The following is a 20,549-nucleotide window of genomic DNA, read 5'->3' on the forward strand; positions in this document are numbered from 1 at the left end:
ATTAAAATAGTAGAAATGAAAACTACATTAACTGAAATGAAGAATTCAGCAGATGGCTGGGACTTCCCAGGTGGTCCTGTGGCTAAGACTCTGCACTCCCAATGCAGGGGGCCTGGGTTCAATCCCTGGTCAGGGAACTAGATCCCATATGCTGCAACTAAAAAGATCCCACATGCCACAACTAAAAAAAGATCCCGCAAGCCTCAACTAAGACCCAGCACAGCCAAATAAATAAATAATATTTTTTAAAATAAATAAAATAAATATTTTTTTTTTAAAAAAGAATTCAACAGATGGCTTTAACAGATAACAGACACATGAGCAGCAACTTAGGATGCTACAAAGTAGGTTGGAAGGTTTCCACTGATTGAAGCATGGAGAGCAAAGGGATGTAAATAAAACTACAAGCATAAGGGACAAATGGGACTTGGGAGAAGTGTTTAACATTCACAGGATTGGACTCCTAGGACGTGAAAAGAGAGAGAGAATGGTGCAGAGCAATATTTAAAAAATAATGACCAATATTATTGCTAAACTGTTGAAGGATATCAAACTGTAGATGCAAAAACTGTGATGAATCTTAAGCAGCATAAATGCAAAGAAGACCAAAACAAGGGTGGCACTGCGGTGCTCCAGCCTTCACTTCTTTTGGACTTTCCTGAGCTTAGGTGCCTTCAGAAAAGTTTTACAAAGCAATGGACATCCTCCAGCGGTAATAGATTTCTTGGAATGGAATTTACTTTCTTCCCTCCTGACCTTCTGTGATTCCACATGGTCGTTGACTTCATGTCTCAAAACTGCAGCCAAAAGTGAGAGGAGCAGGGATGAGGTTCACAGATGTCACAGCGAGCTTCACGGGCCCCCATGTTCCCCCATGCCCCTCCTGGCTGCATGCCATACTACAAGTTTTATACTTTTGGCTATGGATCATATAATGGAGCATATACTAATGATTTTTAACCCGTCTCTATGATCTACACAGCTGCCCCCTTAATTTCTGGGTAACACAGCATCACAACCAGCTGTTACAGTCACATCGTGTTGACTCAATCACTGCAAGTGTTAGATATCCTCAGATGACTTATACCAGTTCTTTTAAAAGCAAAGGGAAAGAAGCCAGTCTTAGAAGGCTACATACTGAGGATTCCAAATATGACTTTCTAGAAAAGACAAAACTATGAAGACAGTGAAAAGATCAGTGGTTGCCAGGGCTTGGAGGGTAGGGATGAAGAGGTAAAGCACAGAGGATTTTTAGGGCAGTGAAAATACTCTGTATGATAAAATAATGGTGAGTACATTATACATGTCAAAATATATTTGTGAAAACCCATAGAATGTACAACACCAAAAGTAAACCCTAATGTAAACTATAAACTTCAGCTAATAATAATGTGTCAATATCCGTTCATCACTCATAACGAATGTACCACACTAATGCAAGATGTTAATAATACGAGGAGAGAGAGAAAGAGAGAGAGAGAGAGAGTGTGTGTGGGTGTGTGTTTAGAGGTATATGATAACTCTGTGATTTCTACTCACTTTTTCTGTAAATTTAAAATTATGCTATATTAAATAAGTCAGAAAGAGTAAGACAAATACTGTATGATCTTACTTACATGTAGAATCTTAAAAACCAGAAATCACAGGAACAGAGTAGATTGGTGGTTTCCAGGGAGGGGGGGCAGGGGTACTTATGCATAAATGTTAGTCAAAGGGTACAAATTTCTAGTATTAAGATAAATAAGTTCCAGGGATATAATGTACAGCATGGTGACTATAGTTAACAATACAGTATTATATACTTGATAGTTGCTAAGTGAGTAGGTCTTAAAAGTTCTCAACACCCACACAAAAAAGGACTATGTAGGGCAATGAAAGTGTTAACTAACCCTATTGTTTTAATCATTTCGCAGTATACTGGATATATATATCCAATCACCTTAAACTTACATAATGTTATATGCCAACTGTATCTCAACAAAGCTGGGAAAAAATTTTAAACTGCTCTAAAAAGTAAAGTTTATTAATTTTTTTTAATAAAAGGAAAACGATCCTAGCATTAGACTCACCCTTGAGCCCTTTTCATCTCAAGTTCCAAGTAAGAGCTATAGCTCTATAGGTGCTGCTGCTGCGTGCTCCTGATGACCACAGAAATGCAGTGGGCTAGAGTCAGAACCACTGCTCTGGGGTCTCCATCCCCATCAGCTCAAGCTCACTCCTCACAAATAAGTGGGAAAGGCAGTATCTTCTCTACCATGATCTCATGAAGATCAAATGAGACAGACTGATAGCAGAGAATAGGTATCAAAGCATTAGTTTTCTTTGTTCCATTACTAAAAGGTTTCTTACAGTGAATATTCTCAAAAATAAACTCTCAAGCTCCCTTGTATGCAGCTTCCATACAAGGCCTGAAACAAATGATGGGTAATTTCTGTGAGGAACTGTGCACATTTAGATATGTTATAATGACAAAGACAGAGTATGTGATTGAGGCTTTGTAAAAAAAGATTCTCTTCAACCCATCTGAACCATTTCTAATCTCCTCTATAACTAGAAAAAGCACAAACAACTCCAAGAGAGACAAGACAATGAAAATCAATCTATTAAACAAGAGATTGAAATGCATCTTCATTTTATTTTTCAGGGAGAATGTCTGAAACTGAAACTTCAGTATGAATAATCTCAATAAAAGAAGCAGAAAAGTGGGAGGGAGGAGAGGAGGGGGATGAGGAAATTGTGGTTTTCTCTCTTTCCTTGATTGTTAAATGAATATTTAGGGGGGAAAAGCCATAACTTTATCAGGCTTTAGCTTATCATCAAAACCGCAATAAAAATTTACATCCTTAAATCCTGTACACATCTCTAAATTGTGCCTTTCTCCCATAATGTTTTTTAATTTGATTGTTTTAGTCTCTCATTTTTTAAATTATTATTGCTGACTCAATCTTCAATTCCCACTTAAACACTCAGTTCTCTACTTTTGAATTGCTTTTTTTTCATGCGGTCCACTTTAGAGCCCTTTACAATTCTTTTGAAACTGTGTCATTTGGTTTCATAGATATAGTGGGTATGTGTGATGTACTCAGCAATGGGAGAAGAAGACCTTTATCATTCTGACTTCCAAGCAAAGTGCTAGGAACACAAAGGCTGGAACTACTCATCCTTCAGGAAGCAGACACAGAGAGAATTTTTAGGGCAGTGGAACTACTCTGTATGATTCTGTAATGGTTGAAACACGTCGTTATATATTTGTCCAAATCCACAGATGTACAACACCAAGAGTGAATCCTAGTGCAAACTGTGGACTTTGGGTGACGATGACATGTCAACATGGGTTCACTGACTATAACAAATGTTCCCCTCTGGAGGCAATGTTGATAGTTGGGGAGGCCATGCATGAGTCGGGGCATGGAGTATATGAGGAATGTCTGTACCTTCCTCTGACTTTTGCTGTGAACCTAAAAAACATGTTTTTACAAATAAACATTTAAATTAAAAAAAAAGCAACTCGGAAGCCCTTGACACCCTGAGGCCTCTGAAACCTCTCTCACGAGTGCTGCACATTCCCTCCTCCGGGAACATGAATCTACCTTTGCTCTGGCTCTCTGGGTACCATGATGGTTTATTTATGAATCTGGATGTGAACTAATCTCTCGTGAAGTCGGATATGCACATACTCAGATGGAAGGGTCTGCACACTCCCCAGAGCAGGGTCTGTCTGGGGCAGAGCTGAGGGTGAAGCTGACTCTTCACCACACATGGCCTCAGAGCCTCAGTCTCTGCAGGTCCACAGTGCCCCCAGCCCCGCCCACCCACATGGTCTTCAAACAGCACATCAGACCCTCAGTCCCCAGTTGTGTCACATACCTGCCATCCTGCCTTTTACTGGGGACCTTCCTACCTGTCCCACCTGGCAGACCCCTGCCTATCGGCCTCATCCCAGACTGAGAAGACGTCATCAGAGAAATCTATCCCAACTGCAGTGGGCTTTCCTGAGGGGGTGCCAGCCATTAGCAGAGTCCTTATCACCCTGTGGGGACTGTTACTTACTTTTAGCCTCCTCTGCAGCCTATGATTTTCACGCAGAAAAGTCTATCAATTCCAACAGCAAAACCTAATCCTGGGCACAAAGGAGATCTCAAGGTTACAGGAGTTCATGATAATCCCTAGATATGCAGATACAAGCAACTGTTCCGAAAACAATTTTGTGACTATGTATCTATGGAGGCACTTCTGTTTTAGTGTGAGACATAAATCAGTGTCTGAATAAAGTATGGTGGAACTAGTGTAAGAAAATAAAACTCCAAAATAAGAAACAAACTGAGAAATGACTACTCAGTGCGGTCAACTGAATAATTATTTATCAGGGAAAGAGAGTATTACAGTCACAGTCTACATTTCACAATCTGCAGCCCATAGGTTGTGTGGGGTGAATCCTCTTTTATTCACTTCACCTCTTTGCTAGTGGCCCATCTCCAGTGTATGGATGACATAGGGGATTTTTTTTAAAGTGAGTGATCCATAAATTTTAGCCCCACATGGAACCTTTATACCATCAACGAAAAGATGAACACTTTAATATCTGGCAATGAAAAGAAAGGATTTTGCTATTAATTTTGGAAGGATTATTTCCATCCACAGAACTTTGCAATGAAAGGAAGGCTTCTTAAGTTGGCATTTTGCAAATCCCCCTCAGCCTCAAGCATCCCCCAAATCCAGGAGCCGTTGTGCAGCAGGGAAACACAAAGAAGTCCCCAGCATTAGGGGTTCCTGCATCACTGGGCCCGCAAAGCAAGTGCCTGCTCCTGGAATCCTCCACATTCTGCTCAGGGAGGCCCACCCCGGCCTGAGGCGCCCGTGAGAAGACCCTGACACTGGTGGATGCCAACATACCAGCACCTTCCTAAGAGCTAAGCACTTTGTACAGGGAAGGCCTTCTTCTACACTAGAAATAGTTACTACTGGAGCTCACTTTGCTTGTAAGTCTGTGAAAACACCTTCCTCTATTAGGAGAAATCACACATATACTTGATCCCATACTTTCTCCCCTGTTTAAAAAAAAGGCAGGATATTTACCCTCAGGGAGACAGAAGTATAAACTAGGTAATCTCAGATCCTTTCCTGAGAAATGCTGAAAGGCAGGTCTTTTGGATCTTGAAAAATTAACTAAAGTAAAAAAGCTGTCATTTATATTCATCCCTAGTATAAATGAGGTCAGACATAGCCAATGACTGCACAGCTGCAAATAACATCATCTGGAAATCTACGCACAGTAAACACACTTGTGGACAAGATGGGGATGAGATACTTTTTAATCATTAGAGCAACATCTCACTGCTGGTGTCACAATCTCTACTCCTTGAGTTTTACCATTTTCAGTGTTTAAACTTCCAATAAATACTACATATTTAAGAAGTCAATTTTGAGTTTAAACTTGCATGATAAATCTCGGGCAGAAACCCACAACGAGAATGTAAGCAAGAACTGATGCAAAGACTGTGAGATCAGAAAAGAAAATAGCTTCTTACCATGTTTATTGATGACACAGGACCAATGCTGTTAACATAGATGTCAACATCAATTACGGTAGGTTTTACTGTGGAGAAAACACATGAGTGTTAATACACTGTGCCAGAGAGACCGAGGAAAGCGCTACTCAACTTCCTCTGAGTCACACACCAACAGCTCAATGGCATGTGGGAAAGGGGTGTATTTTTCTTTGGGACTTGCCAGGTAGTTACAATTCTCAAAGTATTAAAGATTCTTACTCATATTTAATAAATTCTAAAAAAACAGGATATTTATACACTGCAAGTTGCCAGTGATAGATGACCATAAAGATACTCTATAACATTTGTTTAGCTGATTATATGGCAGAGAAAACATAAAACGATAAAACATAAGACACTGCATAAGAAATTTAATGTCAAAGTTATGCTAAGAACTCAAACCCAAGTAATGAGTAATATCAGGGACAATTCAAGTTATTTATCCATTACCTGGTTGCAACTCAAAGCAAAGATCTGGAGAGTACATACACTAAAGGAGATTAAGAAATACTGATTATTGGTGTCATTATTACCTAAAGAAACACACACACACATATCACAGACTTCAAATCATACAACTCAAAAAAGAATAACACTTTAGTAAGTCAAGAAATTACCGTTCCAACTATAAGGGAGTAAAATTCATATAACAAGAAAGTGTAATACCTAACATCGTGCATCAGAGGTAAAATTGGCTCATTTAACCTTAAAGAAAATCATTTTCCCTTTCCTTGGCAGAAATGGAACTTGGGAGACAAGTAATGAGATTCCTGAGACAGCCACCTCTGAGTCAGGGGTCCGTGCCAGTGAAAAGGAGGCGTCTCTCTTTCCCCAGTACTCAGCAACTGATAAAGGGGAGAAGAACACCAATTTCAGAATATTTCTGCCCCAGAGGAAGATGAACAAGACTCCTGAACCTTTGCACATAAACACAGAGTGTTTCTATGGAAACAAGGGTGTTCGCATCTGCAATTATTTCGAGCTTCCTCCAGTTTTGCTAACTAATCATTCACAAGTGGACTTCTGCACTCTACTTTTGGAACTATGAGTGGCACCTGTAAGCTCACAGTCTGTTGTTCAATTATGTAACCAGCAGTCTGCAGCCTGAGCCATGTTGTCTGGACCTCCAAGAAAATGAAAATAATGACAATGAACTGGAGCCAACTACTCTGACATCTGTCAGTGCAACCAAGCCACGTTAGCTTCAAAGAGCTGCTGGCATTTTGGAAAACACCACAATACAATTCTAAGTACTATGTATCTAGTGCTTAAATTTCATAAAAGGACTATTCTTCATTTTAGGCTGAGCTTTGCTAACTACTCTGAACAGTAAGTAGCATCTTTCTTCAACTTAATTGGGTTTAGTAAGTGTTCTGTCTCCAAACGTTGTGCTGCATAACCTTTGGTAATGTTATACAAAGGCTGTGTTAAGTCAATCAGTTGAGGACCTACTTTTTGCAAGAGATTTTTCTGGTTGTTTCATGGTATTTATTAGACTTTAGGCTTCCAGGGATTTTAATCTCATTAAATAAAAAGGACCTACAGATGTAAAGCCTTAACAACTTGAAGTGGGAAGTGTCAAATGAGTATTAAGTGCAATAGTATAATAAAGGTTTTAAGAGAAGAGTCTGGAAAACACAAACACATATACACACACACACACACACAAAACTTGGGGGAAATAAACTGTTTTAAGTAAATTCTCGTTTAAGCATCGTCATGCTAAAGTAAAAGGAGCCTTTAGGAAAGTGGCTCTGACAGTGGTACCCAGGAAAGAGATTGGCCACAGGAGACTCAAGGTTTACAGTTCAAAGATTACAGATTAAGCCCGGACAAATGATCTTCAATAAGGATGCCAAGACCATTCAAAGGGGAAAAAGTATTTTCAACAAATGGTGTTAGGTAAACTGGATACCCACAAGCAAAAAATTGAAGTTGAACCCTTACACAATATTCAAAAATTAACTCAAAATGGATCAGAAACCTAAAGGTAAGATTTGAAACTACAAAACTCTTAGAAGAAAACATAGGAGAAAAGCTTCATGACACTGGATTTGGAAATGATTTCTTGTATATGACACCAAAAGCATAGGCAATAAAAGAAAAAAATAAATAAACTGGACTACCTCAAAATTAAAAACTTCTGTGCATCAAAGGACACAATTAACAGAGTGGAAAGGCAACCCACATTATGGGAGAAAACATCTGTAAATCATATGTCTGATAAGTGGTTAATATCCAAAAAATAAAAAGAACTCCCACAACTCAACAACAGATAAGCAAAACAACCTGATTTAAAAATGGGTAAAGGACTTAGACATTTCTCTAAAGAGACATACAAATAACCAATAAGCACATGAAACGACATTTAACATTATTAGTCATTAGGGAAATGCAAATCAAAACCACTTCACATCCATTATGATGGCTACTATTGAAAAAAAACAGAAAAAAAACAAGTGTTGGCAATGACATGGAGAAAATGAAAACCTTGTACACTGCTGGTGGGAATGTAAAATAATGCAGGCAATATGGAAAACAGTATGGTGGTTCCTCAAAGAAACAAAAAATAGAACTACCCTATAATCCAGCAATTCCACTTCTGGTTATATACCCAAAAGAATTAAAATCAGGGACTCAAACATATATTTGTACACACATGTTCACAGCAGCATTATTCACAACAGCCAAAAGGAGGAAGCAAGCCAAGTGCACATGGAGGGATAAATGGGTAAACCAAACATAGTATATACATATGGAATATTACTCAGCCTTTTTGTATTTGTTTATGTGATGGTCAGTCAGGTGCAGCCACAAGAGGAGAGGCTCAGGAAAACAAAATTGATTTACTCACAGGTCCTAAAGACAGGAGGTATGGCACGCTTTGCCCGACTACATGGGAAAGACATAAGGGTGGTCAGGAGACAGAAGACAGGGCAAGGGAGGGGGTGCTTAGGCCGTGATCTGAATTGGGGTCTCTGAAGGAAAGGCAGAGCAGGGAAGGGTAAACAGCTCGGGTTGGCTAGTTTGGCTAGCTTGAATAATTCCTGTGGGCTTTCAGCTATACAGGTGGTCTCCAGTGGCCTGGTACCAGGCCCTGGGATGATTAAAACAGAAGACTATTGCCTGCTGGGGTGTAAGGGCTGTAAAGAGGAGGTATGACTCTGGATTGAATAGTCTGTATGTTCAAAGGCCTGCTCCAGGCTGGGGCCCTTGCCATCTCTAAGAACTGGCTAACCCTGGAAGAGGCAGTTTCTGCCCAATCGGGAAGTGTTTTTAAGATATCAAAACATCATAATATACAGAAAAATTTAAATATATATAGAAACCCCGTCATGGTAAAAAGTAAATAAATTATATTTTAATGGAAAAAATTCCTGATGTCAATATCTTTGGGGCTAGACATTCAAAACCACATTTAACATAGTACAAAATTCCTTTTAAACTTCAGCCCTTCTTGTGAAAAAAAAAACCAATTTTTATTTCCAAAATGCCCAACAAGTTACCTGGTAAGGGGTCCCATTTGGGTGTCATAAAGGGGTACTTCCTAGCACATGTCTAAAATGCCAACCCTGAATAAAACAGGTACTAAAAACATTTCTTAGAAGTTTGATTAGGTCCTCTTTGCTTATTTTTGCTTTTATTTCTTTTGCTTTGAGAGACTGACCAAAGAAAACATTGGTTCGATTCATGTCAGAGAATGTTTTGTGGTGTCATGTCTTACACTTAAGTCTTTAAGCCATTTTGAGTTTATTTTTGGGTATGGTGTGAGGGTGTGTTCTAACTTCATTGATTTTCATGTGGCTGTCCAGCTTTCCCAACAGCACTTGCTGAAGGGACTGTCTTTTCCCCATTGTATATTCTTGCCTCCTTTGTCGAAGATTAATTGACCAAGGTGTGTGGGTTTATTTCTTAGCTCTCTGTTCTATTCCATTGATCCATATGTCTGTTTTTGTGACAATACCACATTGTTTTGATTACTGTAGCTTTGTAGTATAGTCTGAAGTCTGGGTGGGTTATGCTGCCAGCATTGTTCTTTCTCTTCAGAATTGCTTTGGCAATTCTCGGTCTTTTGTGGCTCCATATAAATTTTAGGATTTTATTTGTTCTAGTTCTGTGAAAAATGTCATAGATAATTTGATAAGGATTGCACTAAGTCTGCAGATTGCTTTGTGCAGTATGGCCATTTTAACAATATTAATTTTTCCAATCCAAGAGCATGGGATATCTTTCCATTTCCTTGAATCATCTTTGATTTCCTTTATTAATGTTTCACAGTTTAGAGCGTATAGGTCTTTCACCTCCTTGGTTAGGTTTATTCTAGGTATTTTATCTTTTTTGATGCAATTTTAAACAGAATTATTTTTTTACTTTCTCTTTCAGATATTTTGTTGTAAAAGAAATGCAACAGGTTTCTGTATGTTTATCTTGTATCCTGCTACCTTGCTGAATTCATTTATCAGTTCTAGTAGTTTTTGTGTGGAGACTTTAAGGTTTTCTATATATTATATCATGTACTCTATATGTAGAAAATTATGGTTTTGAGTTATTATAGTTACTTGGACTTTACATGTTAAAATTTCACATGAGATTAAATACTGCAACAGGAGGAATAATTTTTTAAGGTTCCCTGGAACCTGCTGGTGACTACAGGCTGACTCAAGTGGTCAAATAGGCAAAGAGCTGATTAAGAGATTGTCCAAGACAAGGATACTCCTGAAAATAGGCATCTGTTACAACAGAAATTATACTAACTCCCTGAGAGAAGAAAAAACTGAAGGTGACATTAGGTGAACAAATGAAACCATTTCTATTCACTCATAAGTAAGCAAGAAATAGACAATGACAGACACACAGATTAGAATAAATGGAATATAGGGCTGGTAAGTGTTGACAGGGACAGAACTGTGGAGTGGAGTGGAGTGACTGTAGTTGTCCACAGAAGGCAGTCCTAACAAGCTGCCCCAGACTGGCAGCAGTAGGGATGAGGAATGGAGACCCCAAAGAATGCTGAGTAGATGTGCTACATGGGCAACAGCCAAGGGAGCATGTTGCCTGGCCGCCAGGCTGCAAAGAGTGGCTCTGTCCTCACCAGTTCTGTAATACTGAAAAGTTTCTTAACATCTCTGTGCCTTAGACCCCCTACGTCTAAGATGAGCCCATAACAGAACCTAATTCACGATGGGGGCTGAGAGGGGTTAGTTGGACTGTTGTGAAGTAAATAGTAGGTACTCAGTAACTTTTTTTGCTATGGCTTCTGAGGCCCCTGGAATTAGACACATAAAAGGATGCCAAAATCTTGCATTTGTCATTCTTTCAAATAATATTTATGCCTAAAAGTCACCCTGGTCACTTAAAGTTTTATTTTTTCATGAAAAGTTTAAATATACTGATAGAAATATTTACATAGCAACAAATGAATAGAAAAAAGAGAAATAAATAATACCAACTCTCATGCCCATGAGGGTTAAATAGAAGGGCTCTTCCCATAACTGGGAACCTCCCTTCCAATCTTCCCTGCCTTTGAGGAAAGGGAGTGAGGGCTCATCTGCTGTTGGCCTCTCCAGCTTATTGCTCCCTTACTTTACCTGAACTAAGAGTGCCCCTGGGCAAGGTGATGCATGAGGTAGACCAACTCCCCTATTCCATCACCAACTTCCATTTAAGTATTTTTTCCCATCTTTCTGCTAATGCCCACAGACAAAAGTATTGTTAATGTATATTAAATAGCATTGTAATAAGCATGTTGCATTTAATTAGTATGTAATACCATTTTCATTTCCATTGAAGGATAGGAAGTTAAAACACGATTGAGGAGGTGACTTATCTAGGATTCTGCAGCCTCACAGAAGCAAACCCCCAGAGTTCCACCCTCAACCTCCCAGAGACTTAACTTTGGCAATGAAGCTTAAAGGGATTCTGGGGAACAATGACTTCAGTGGGAGTTTACCACCACCATCACCATCATCACCACAAATAATCTTTCCAGCCTCTTCTTAAAGTGAAAATACTCTGTCTCTGAGGCTTATATTAACTTCTTCTATATGATCTCAATGGAGATGTGCTTTCAAAAGTTTTTCTCTAGCTTGGAGAATATTAGGTTAGTGGGGTGGGTGGATGAAGAGATTTGGGTAAGAGGTACATAGAATGGGCAAACTTAGTTAATATTACAGTTCTGCCAAGATCCTAGGTCCATGCAAAAATGTTTGCAATAGCTTAGTGCTAGATCATTTAGATGATGAAGTCACTGTTATGGGTCCCATTTCAGGTTTAGGGTTCCTATATGGTCAGTTCTGACTTTTGATTATAATGTTAGAGCTAATCCCATCTCCACTAGTCCCAGAACTATGGATTCAACTCTAAAGTTCTCACTTCTCTTCAATCATCCTTTAGGCATATGATCTCAAGTGGGCCAAGAAGAGTTTACAAAGATCAAGATAAAACTGCCATCACCTCAGATCTGGGTCAGACCTGATAGTAATATGGAAAAGTAATATGGAATATTACTTTTCCATAATAATATGGAAAAAGGTAAATGGTGAGATTCCACGTTTGTATACACTCAAATAAAATGTTTTACTAAAGTAGACAACTTGAGAATTCACATTCTCAGAAGAATGAAAAGAGCACTGGGGTTAAAGTTCAGAACCACAAATTCTTCAAAGTTCCAGTGGGTAGATGCTCTGAAGCTCATATAAGGAAAGAGAAAAGTGGAACATACATCCAATGTTCTAATTTTTGGAAGGAACACCCAAGAGACTGGTTTCTGTCTTGCCTGAATTTAAGCACTGACAGGAAGGGGACACGAGGTTGGGGACTACTGAGAACAAAAGCCATCAATAGGTTTGGCCTGTCAGCAGAGTCTGCAGTACAGCAGACAGACCCCAAAGGGAGATCCTGGGTAGAAACTGGCAAACATCTTCAATTAGATTACACACAAAAGCCCAGGGAGGATGCATTCCCAGACAAGGCTTGAGAGATCACCAGCCTCTCTAGTCAGAAAACTGCTGAAAGTCCTTCATATACAAAACCAAATCGCAAAGACAGGGAGAAGTGGCTGATTTCTTTAAATGCCTAAATCCCACAGAAGGTAACAAGGCATACAAAGAAACAGAGAAACATGGTCCAATCAAAGGAGCACATTAAATCTCTGGGAGATGAAACAGAAATATATGAATTACCAGATAAAGAATTCAAAATAACCATCATAAGGATGCTCAATGAATGAAAAGAGAGCACATATGGACAACTAAATGAAATCAAGAAAACAATGCATGAGCAGAATAAGAATATCAAAAAGAGAGAGAGATAGAAATTATAAAGAAGAACCAAACAGAAATTCTGGAGCTGAAGAATACAATAACTGAATTGAAAAATTAACTAGAGGGACTCAGCATCAGACTTGACTGAGCAGAAGAAAGAATCAGTGAACTCAAAGGTAGGACATTCGAAATTACCAAGATAGAAGAGCTAAAAGAAAAAAGAATGAAGAAAAGTGAAGACAGCTTAAGGGACCTATGGTATAAGGTTCATCAAGAAGAACAACATATGCATATGGGAGTTCCAGAAGCGAACTAAGAGAGAAAAGGGCAGCAAGCCTATTTGAAGAAATAATGGTCCCAAATGTCCAATCTGGAGAAGAGAAATGGAGATACAAATTCAGGAAGTATAAAAAATTACAAGTAGGATAAGTCTAAAGATATCTACACAGAAGTACATCATAATCAGGTTGTGGAAAATCAAAGACAAATAAAGGATCTTGAAAACAAAAAAGAAATGTGATTCATCACATATAAGGGAGCTCCTATTAGTTCATCATTGGATCTCTCAGCAGAAACTTTGAAGGCTAGACAAAAATAAAATGATATACGCAAAGTGCCAATGAAGAATACTGTATCCAGCAAAACTGTCCTTTGAAAATAAAGGAGAAATTAAGACTTTCTCAGCTGAATAAAAGATGAGGGAGTTCATCAACACTAGACCTGTCTACAAGAAATGCTGAAGTTAATCCTTCAAATTGAAGTGAACAACAATAAACAGCAACACAAAACCATACAAAAATGTAAAACTCAGAACTTCCCTGGTGGCGCAGTGGTTAAGAATCCACCTGCCAATGCAGGGGACACGGGTTCAAACCCTGGGCTGGGAAGATCCCACATGCCGTAGAACAACTAAGCTTGTGTGCCACAACTACTGAGCCTGCACTCTAGAGCCCACAAGCCACAACTGCTGAGCCCACACACCACAACTACTGAAGCCCGCGTGCCTAGAGCCTGCGTTCCACAACAAGAGAAGCCACCACAATGAGAAGCCTGTACACTGCAAAGAAAAGTAGCACCAGCTCACCACAACTAGAGAAAATTCTGTGCAGCAATGAAGACCCAATGCAGCCAAAAATAAAAGTTAATTAATTTAAAAAATGCTTTTAAAAATGTAAAACTCCCAGGTAAAAATATATAAACAAATATAGAATCCTATAGAATCATAATGTACGTACATAAAACACTTAATTATGGTACAAAATTTTAAAAAAATCAAAAGCATAAAAAGTTATTTTAAATCTGTGTTAATGGATACACAATGTAAAAAGGAATAATTTGTGTCATCAATAGCATAAAGTTTACAAGGGGTAAAGAGATGTAAAGAAGTGGAGTTTTATATGCAATGGAAGTTAACATATCAGTTTATCATAGATTGCTGTAACTTTATTTTTTTAATATCTTTATTGGAGTATAATTGCTTTACAATGTTGTGTTAGTTTTTGCTGCTGCACAACAAAGTGAATCAGCTTTATGTATACATATATCCTCATATCCCCTCCCTCTTGAGCCTCCCTCCCACCCTCCCTATCCCCCTGCCCAGGTCTTCACAAAGCATCAAGCTGATCTCCCTGTGCTATGCAGCAGCTCCCACTAGCCATCCATTTTACATTTGGTAGTGTATATATGTCAATCCTACTCTCTCACTTCGTCCCAGCTTCCCTTTCTCCCCTGTGTCCTCAAGTTGGTTCTCTATGTCTGCATCTTTATTCCTGCCAGGCAACTAGGTTCATCATACCATTTTTTTAGATTCCACATATGTGTGTCAGCATATGGTATTTGTTTTTCTCTTTCTGACTTACTTCACTCTGTATGACAGACTCTAGGTCTATCCACCTCATTACAAATAACTCCATTTCTTTCCTTTTTATGGTTGAGTAATATTCCATTGTATATATGTGCTACATCTTCTTTATCCATTCACCTGTCGATGGACATTTAGGTTCCTTCCAAGTCCTGGCTACTGTAAATAGTGCTGCAGTGAACACTGGGGTACATGTATCTTTTTCAATTATGGTTTTCTCAGGGTATATGCCCAGTAGTGGGATTGCTGGGTCATACGGTAGTTCTATTTTTAGTTTTTTTAAGAAACCCCCATACTGTTCTCCATAGAGGCTGTATCAATTTACATTCCCACCAACAGTGCAGGAGGGTTCCCTTTTCTCTGCACTCTCTCCAGCACTTATTGTTTCTAGATTTTTTGATGGTGGCCATTCTGACCACTGTGAGGTGATACCTCATTGTGGTTTTCATTATCATTTCTCTAATGATTAGTGATATTGAGCATCCTTTCATGTGTTTGTTGGCAATTTGCATATCTTCTTTGGAGAAATGTCTATTTAGGTCTTCTGCCCATTTTTGGATTGGGTTGTTTGGATTTTTGGTATTGAGCTGCATGAGCTGCTTGTATATTTTGGAGATTAATCCTTTGTCCATTGCTTAATTTGCAAATATTTTCTCCCATTCTGAGGGCTGTCTTTTTGTCTTGTTTATGGTTTCCTTTGCTGTGCAAAAGCTTTTTCATTAGGTCCCATGTGTTTATTTTTGTTTTTCTTTCCATTTCTCTAGGAGGTGGGTCAAAAAGGATTTTGCTGTGATTTACGTCATAAAGTGTTCTGCCTAAGTTTTCCTCTGAGAGTTTTACAGTGTCTGGCCTTACATTTGGGTCTTTAATCCATTTTGAGTTTATTTTTGTGTATGGTGTTAGGAAGTGTTCTAATTTCATTCTTTTGCATATAGCTGTCCAGTTTTCCCAGTACCACTTATTGAAGAGGCTGTCTTTTCTCCATTGTATATTCTTGCCTCCTTTATCAAAGAACATATGTGCATTGGTTTATCTCTGGGCTTTCTATCCTGTTCTACTGACCTATATTTCTGTTTTTGTGCCAATACCATACTGTCTTGATTACTGTAGCTTTGTAGTATAGTTTGAAGTCAGGGAGCCTGATTCCTCCAGCTCCATTTTTCTTTCCCAAGATTGCCTTGGCTATTTGGGGTCTTTTGTGTTTCCACACAAATTGTAAAATTTTTTATTCTAATTCTGTGAAAAATGCCATTGGTAATTTGATAGGGATTGCATTGTATCTGTAGATTGCATTGGGTAGTAGAGTCATTTTCGCAATATTGATTCTTCCAATCCAAGAACATGGTATACCTCTCCATCTGTTTGTATCATCTTTAATTTCTTTCATCAGTGTCTTATAGTTTTCTGCATACAGGTCTTTTGCCTCCTTAGGTAGGTTTATTCCTAGGTATTTTATTCTTTTTCTTGCAATGACAAATGGGAGTGTTTCCTTAATTTCTGATTTTTCATTGTTAGTGTATAGAAATGCAAGAGATTTCTGTGCATTAATTTTGTACCCTGCTACTTTACCAAATTCTCTGATTAGCTCTAGTAGTCTTCTGGTGGCATCTTTAGGATTTTCTATGTATCGTATCATGTCATCTGCAAACTGACAGTTTTACTTCTTTTCCAATTTGGATTCCTTTTATTTCTTTTTCTTCTCTAATTGCCATGGTTAAACTTCTAAAACTATGTTGAATAACAGTGGTGAGGGTGGGCATCCCTGTCTTTTTCCTGATCTTACAGGAAATGCTTTCAGTTTTTCAACATTGAGAATGATGTTGGCTGTGGGTTTGTCATATATGGCTTTTATTATGTTGAAGTAGGTTCCTTCTATGCCCATTTTCTGGGGAGTTTCTATCATAAATCAGGGTTGAATTTTGTCAAAAGTTTTTTCTTCATCTATTGAGATTATCATATGGTTTTTATCCTTCAATTTGTTAATATGGTTGATTGATCTGCGTATACTGAAGAATCATTGCATTCCTGGGATAAACCCCACTTGATCATGGTGTATGATCCTTTTAATGTGCTGTTGGATTCTGTTTGCTAGTATTTTGTTGAGGATTTTTTCATCTATGTTCATCAATGATGCTGGCCTGTAGTTTTCTTTTTTTGTGACATCTTTGTCTGGTTTTGGTATCAGATTGCTGTAACTTTGAAATGTTTAAAATACTTGCATTGGTAACCACAAAGAAAATATCTGATAGACTATAAACAAAGGTGAATGAGAAGGGAATCAAAATATGTCACTACAAAAAAACAAATGGGGACTTCCCTGGAGGTGCAGTGGTTAAGAATCCACCTGCCAATGCAGGGGACACGGGTTCAAGCCCTGGTCTGGGAAGATCCCACATGCCGCAGAGCAACTAAGCCCATGTGCCACAGCTACTGAGCCTGCGCTCTAGAGCCCGCAAGCCACAACTATTGAGCCCACGTGCCACAACCAGTGAAGCCCGCGTGCCTAGAGCCCATGCTCCGCAACAAGAGAAGCCACTGCAATGAGAAGCCCGTGCACTGCAATGAAGAGTAGTCCCCGCTTGATGCAACTAGAGAAAAGCCCACACGCGTGCACAGTAACAAAGACCCAACACAACCAAAAATAAATAAATATCTTTAAAAAATGAAAATAAAAGAATGCAACAAGAGAAGAGGGACAAAAAAGGCTGCAAGACAGAAAACAATTAATAAAATGAAAATAGTAAGTCTTTCCTTATCAATAATTACTTTAAATGTAAACGGATTAAATGCCCCAATTAAAAAACATAGATTGGCTCAATGAATAAAAACACAAGGTCCAAACTATATGCTGTCTACAAGAAACTCAACTTAGATCTAAGGACACACACAAGCTAAAAGTGAAAAGATAGAAGAGGATATTTTATGCACATGGGAACCTAAAAAGAGCAGGAGTGGCGAATTATCAGCCAAAAGAGACTTTAAGACAAATACTGTCACAAGAGACAAAGAAGGTCATTATGTAATGATAAAAAGGCCAATTCACCAGGATGATATAACAATTATATATGCTCCTGATACTTCCCTGGTGGTCTAGTGGTTAAGAATCCACCTTCCAAGGCATGGGAGGGAAGTTTGATCCCTGGTCAGGGAACTAAGATCCCACATGCTGTGGGGCAACTAAGCCCATGCGCTCTAGAGCCCACGTGCCAAAACTAGAGAGCCCACACGCCACAATTACTGAGCCCATGTGTTCTGGAGCCCACATGCCACAACTAGACAGAAGCCCACATGCCACAATGAACAGCCCGTGTGCCACAATGAAAGATCCTGTGTGCTGCAACTAAGACCCAACACAACCAAATAAATAAATATTTAAAAAAAAATATATATATATATATGCTCCTAACATTAGAGCCCCCAAACACATGTAGCAAAAAATGACAGTACTGAAGGAAAAAACAGATAGCAACACATTAACAGAGGTCAATACCCCCTTTCAGTTATAGATATAACAATGAGACAGATCAATAAGGAGCCAGAGGATGTGGAAACACTACAGACCAACTGCACCTAACAGACATTAAAAAAAAAAGCTCCGATACAACAGCAGAATACACATTCTTATCAAATGCCATAGAACATTCCTCAAGATAGGCTGCATATTTTACCATTAAAAAAATGTTAACAAATTTACACAGATTGAAATCATACATACAAAGTATCTTACCTGACTACAATGGAATGACACTAGAAATAAATATGAGAAGGAAAACAGGATAATGCACAAATATGTTGAAATTAACTCATTCTTAAACCAATGGATCAAAGAAGAAATCACAAGGGAATTTTAAAATATCTGGGAAAAAAAGAAAACAAAAACACAACATACTAAAACTTATGAGACACAGTGAAAGTCATACTAAGGAGGAAGTTGATACCAAGTAAACACATTTAAAAAAAGAAAGATCTTAAATCAACAACCTAACTTTACATCTCAAGGAACTAGAAAAAGGACAACCTAAACCTAAAGTTGGCAAAAGGAAGGAAATAATAATGATTATGTCAGGAATAAACATAATAGAAAACAGAAAAACAGTAGAAAAAAATCAACAAAACCAAGAATTGATTCTTCAAAAATTTCAACGAAATTGATAAACCCTGAACTAGACTAACTCAGAGAAAAAGAGAGAAGACTCATATAACTAAAATTGTAAATGAAAGGGGGACCTTAAAACTGATGTCACAAAAATAAAAAGGATAACAGACTAATATGAACAATTATATACCAACAAATTGGATAACCTGGAATAAGTGGATAAATTCATAGAAACATACAACTTACTAAGACTGAAGCATGAAGAAATAAAAATCTGAACAATTAACTAGAAAGGAGACCACATTAGTAATAAAAACCTAACACAGAAGAGCCCAGGACCAGACAGCTTCACTGATGATTTCTACCAAAAGAAGAATTAACAACAATCCTCCCCTAACTCTTCCGAAAATCAAAGAGGAAGAAACACTTCCAAACTCATTCTATGAGGTCAGCATCACTATTCTCATACTAACACTAGACAAAGACACAAAAAGAAAAGTATAGACCAATAACATCTCTGATGAATTCTAATGAAAAATCCTCAACAAAATATTAGCAAACAGAATTCAACAGCAAATTAAAAGTATTATACATCATGACCAAGTAGGATTTACTCTTGGAATGCAAGATGGTTCTACACATTAAAATCAATTAATATAATACACAACAGTAACAGAATTAAGAAAAAAACCCACATGATTATCTCAATTGACTCGAAAAAACCATTTGACAGAATTTAACACCGTCATAATGAAAAACATTCAACAAACTAGCAACAGAGGGAAACTACCTCACCATAATAAAGGCCATAAAAGAAGAGCCCACAGCTTACCTGAAAAGAAATAAAAGGCATCTAAATTGCAAATTATGGATTTATAGAAGAAAAGTATCATTTACAAAAATATTATCTTATAAGTAGAGAACTCCAAAGATTCTCCACACAAACACACACATGCAGTATTATCACTAATAAAAAAATTCATCAAAGTTTTGGGATATAGAGTCATGAAAATTCGTTGTGTTTCTACACATTAACAATGAACAATCTGTAAAAGAAATTAAAGGAAAAGTTCCATTTACGATAGAATCAGAAAAAATAGAATACTTAGAAATAAGTTCATCTAAGGGGGCAAAGGACTTGTACACTGAAAACTACATAACATTGCTCACTGAAATTAAAGAAGACATCAATAAATGGAAAGACATCTTGGGTTCATGGAGGGGAGGACCTAATATTTTTAAGTTGTCAATACTACCCAAAATGGTCTACAGATTCAATGCAATCCCTATCAAAATACCAAGGGCATTTTTGGCAGAAACAGAAAAACCCATCCTGGAGTTGACATGGCATCTGAAGGAACCTTGAGGAGGAAAAATATCTTCTAAAAAAAGAATAGAATTACTAGTCTCACACTTCTCAACTTTGAAACAACTACAAAGCAACAGTAACCAAGACAGCAGGGTACAAGCATAAAGACAGATATACAAACCAATGGAACAGAATAAAGAACCCAGAAATAAACCCCTGTGTACATGGTCAAATGATTTTTTACAAGAGTGCCAAGATTACATCATTATCATTCCATTGGGGAAGGACAGTCTCTTCAACAAATAATGTTGGGAAAAATGGATATCTACATGCAAAAGAATGAAGCTAGACTCTTACCTAACCTCATTTAGAGAAATTGACTCAAAATGTATCAAAGATCTTAATGTAAGACAAAACTTTAAGACGCCTAGTCTTAAAACTATGTGGGGGATGGAGAGGAGAAGATGGAGGA

The 20,549-nt window shown here is 38.0% G+C and overlaps 1 protein-coding gene across 1 annotated transcript in view; it reads right to left on the reverse strand.

Moving 5' to 3' along the window:
* Positions 1-20,549, reverse strand: part of GABRG3 (gamma-aminobutyric acid type A receptor subunit gamma3) — a 581,910-nt gene that overhangs the window by 515,340 nt on the left and 46,021 nt on the right. Inside the window, exon 3 of the mRNA XM_059915411.1 lies at positions 5,529-5,596. Within this exon, the coding sequence (XP_059771394.1) occupies positions 5,529-5,596 (68 nt within the window). The remainder of the gene's footprint in view (positions 1-5,528; positions 5,597-20,549) is intronic.

This window comes from Balaenoptera ricei, chromosome 2 (genome assembly GCF_028023285.1).
Source record: "Balaenoptera ricei isolate mBalRic1 chromosome 2, mBalRic1.hap2, whole genome shotgun sequence".
Classification (NCBI taxonomy): Eukaryota; Metazoa; Chordata; class Mammalia; order Artiodactyla; family Balaenopteridae; genus Balaenoptera; species Balaenoptera ricei.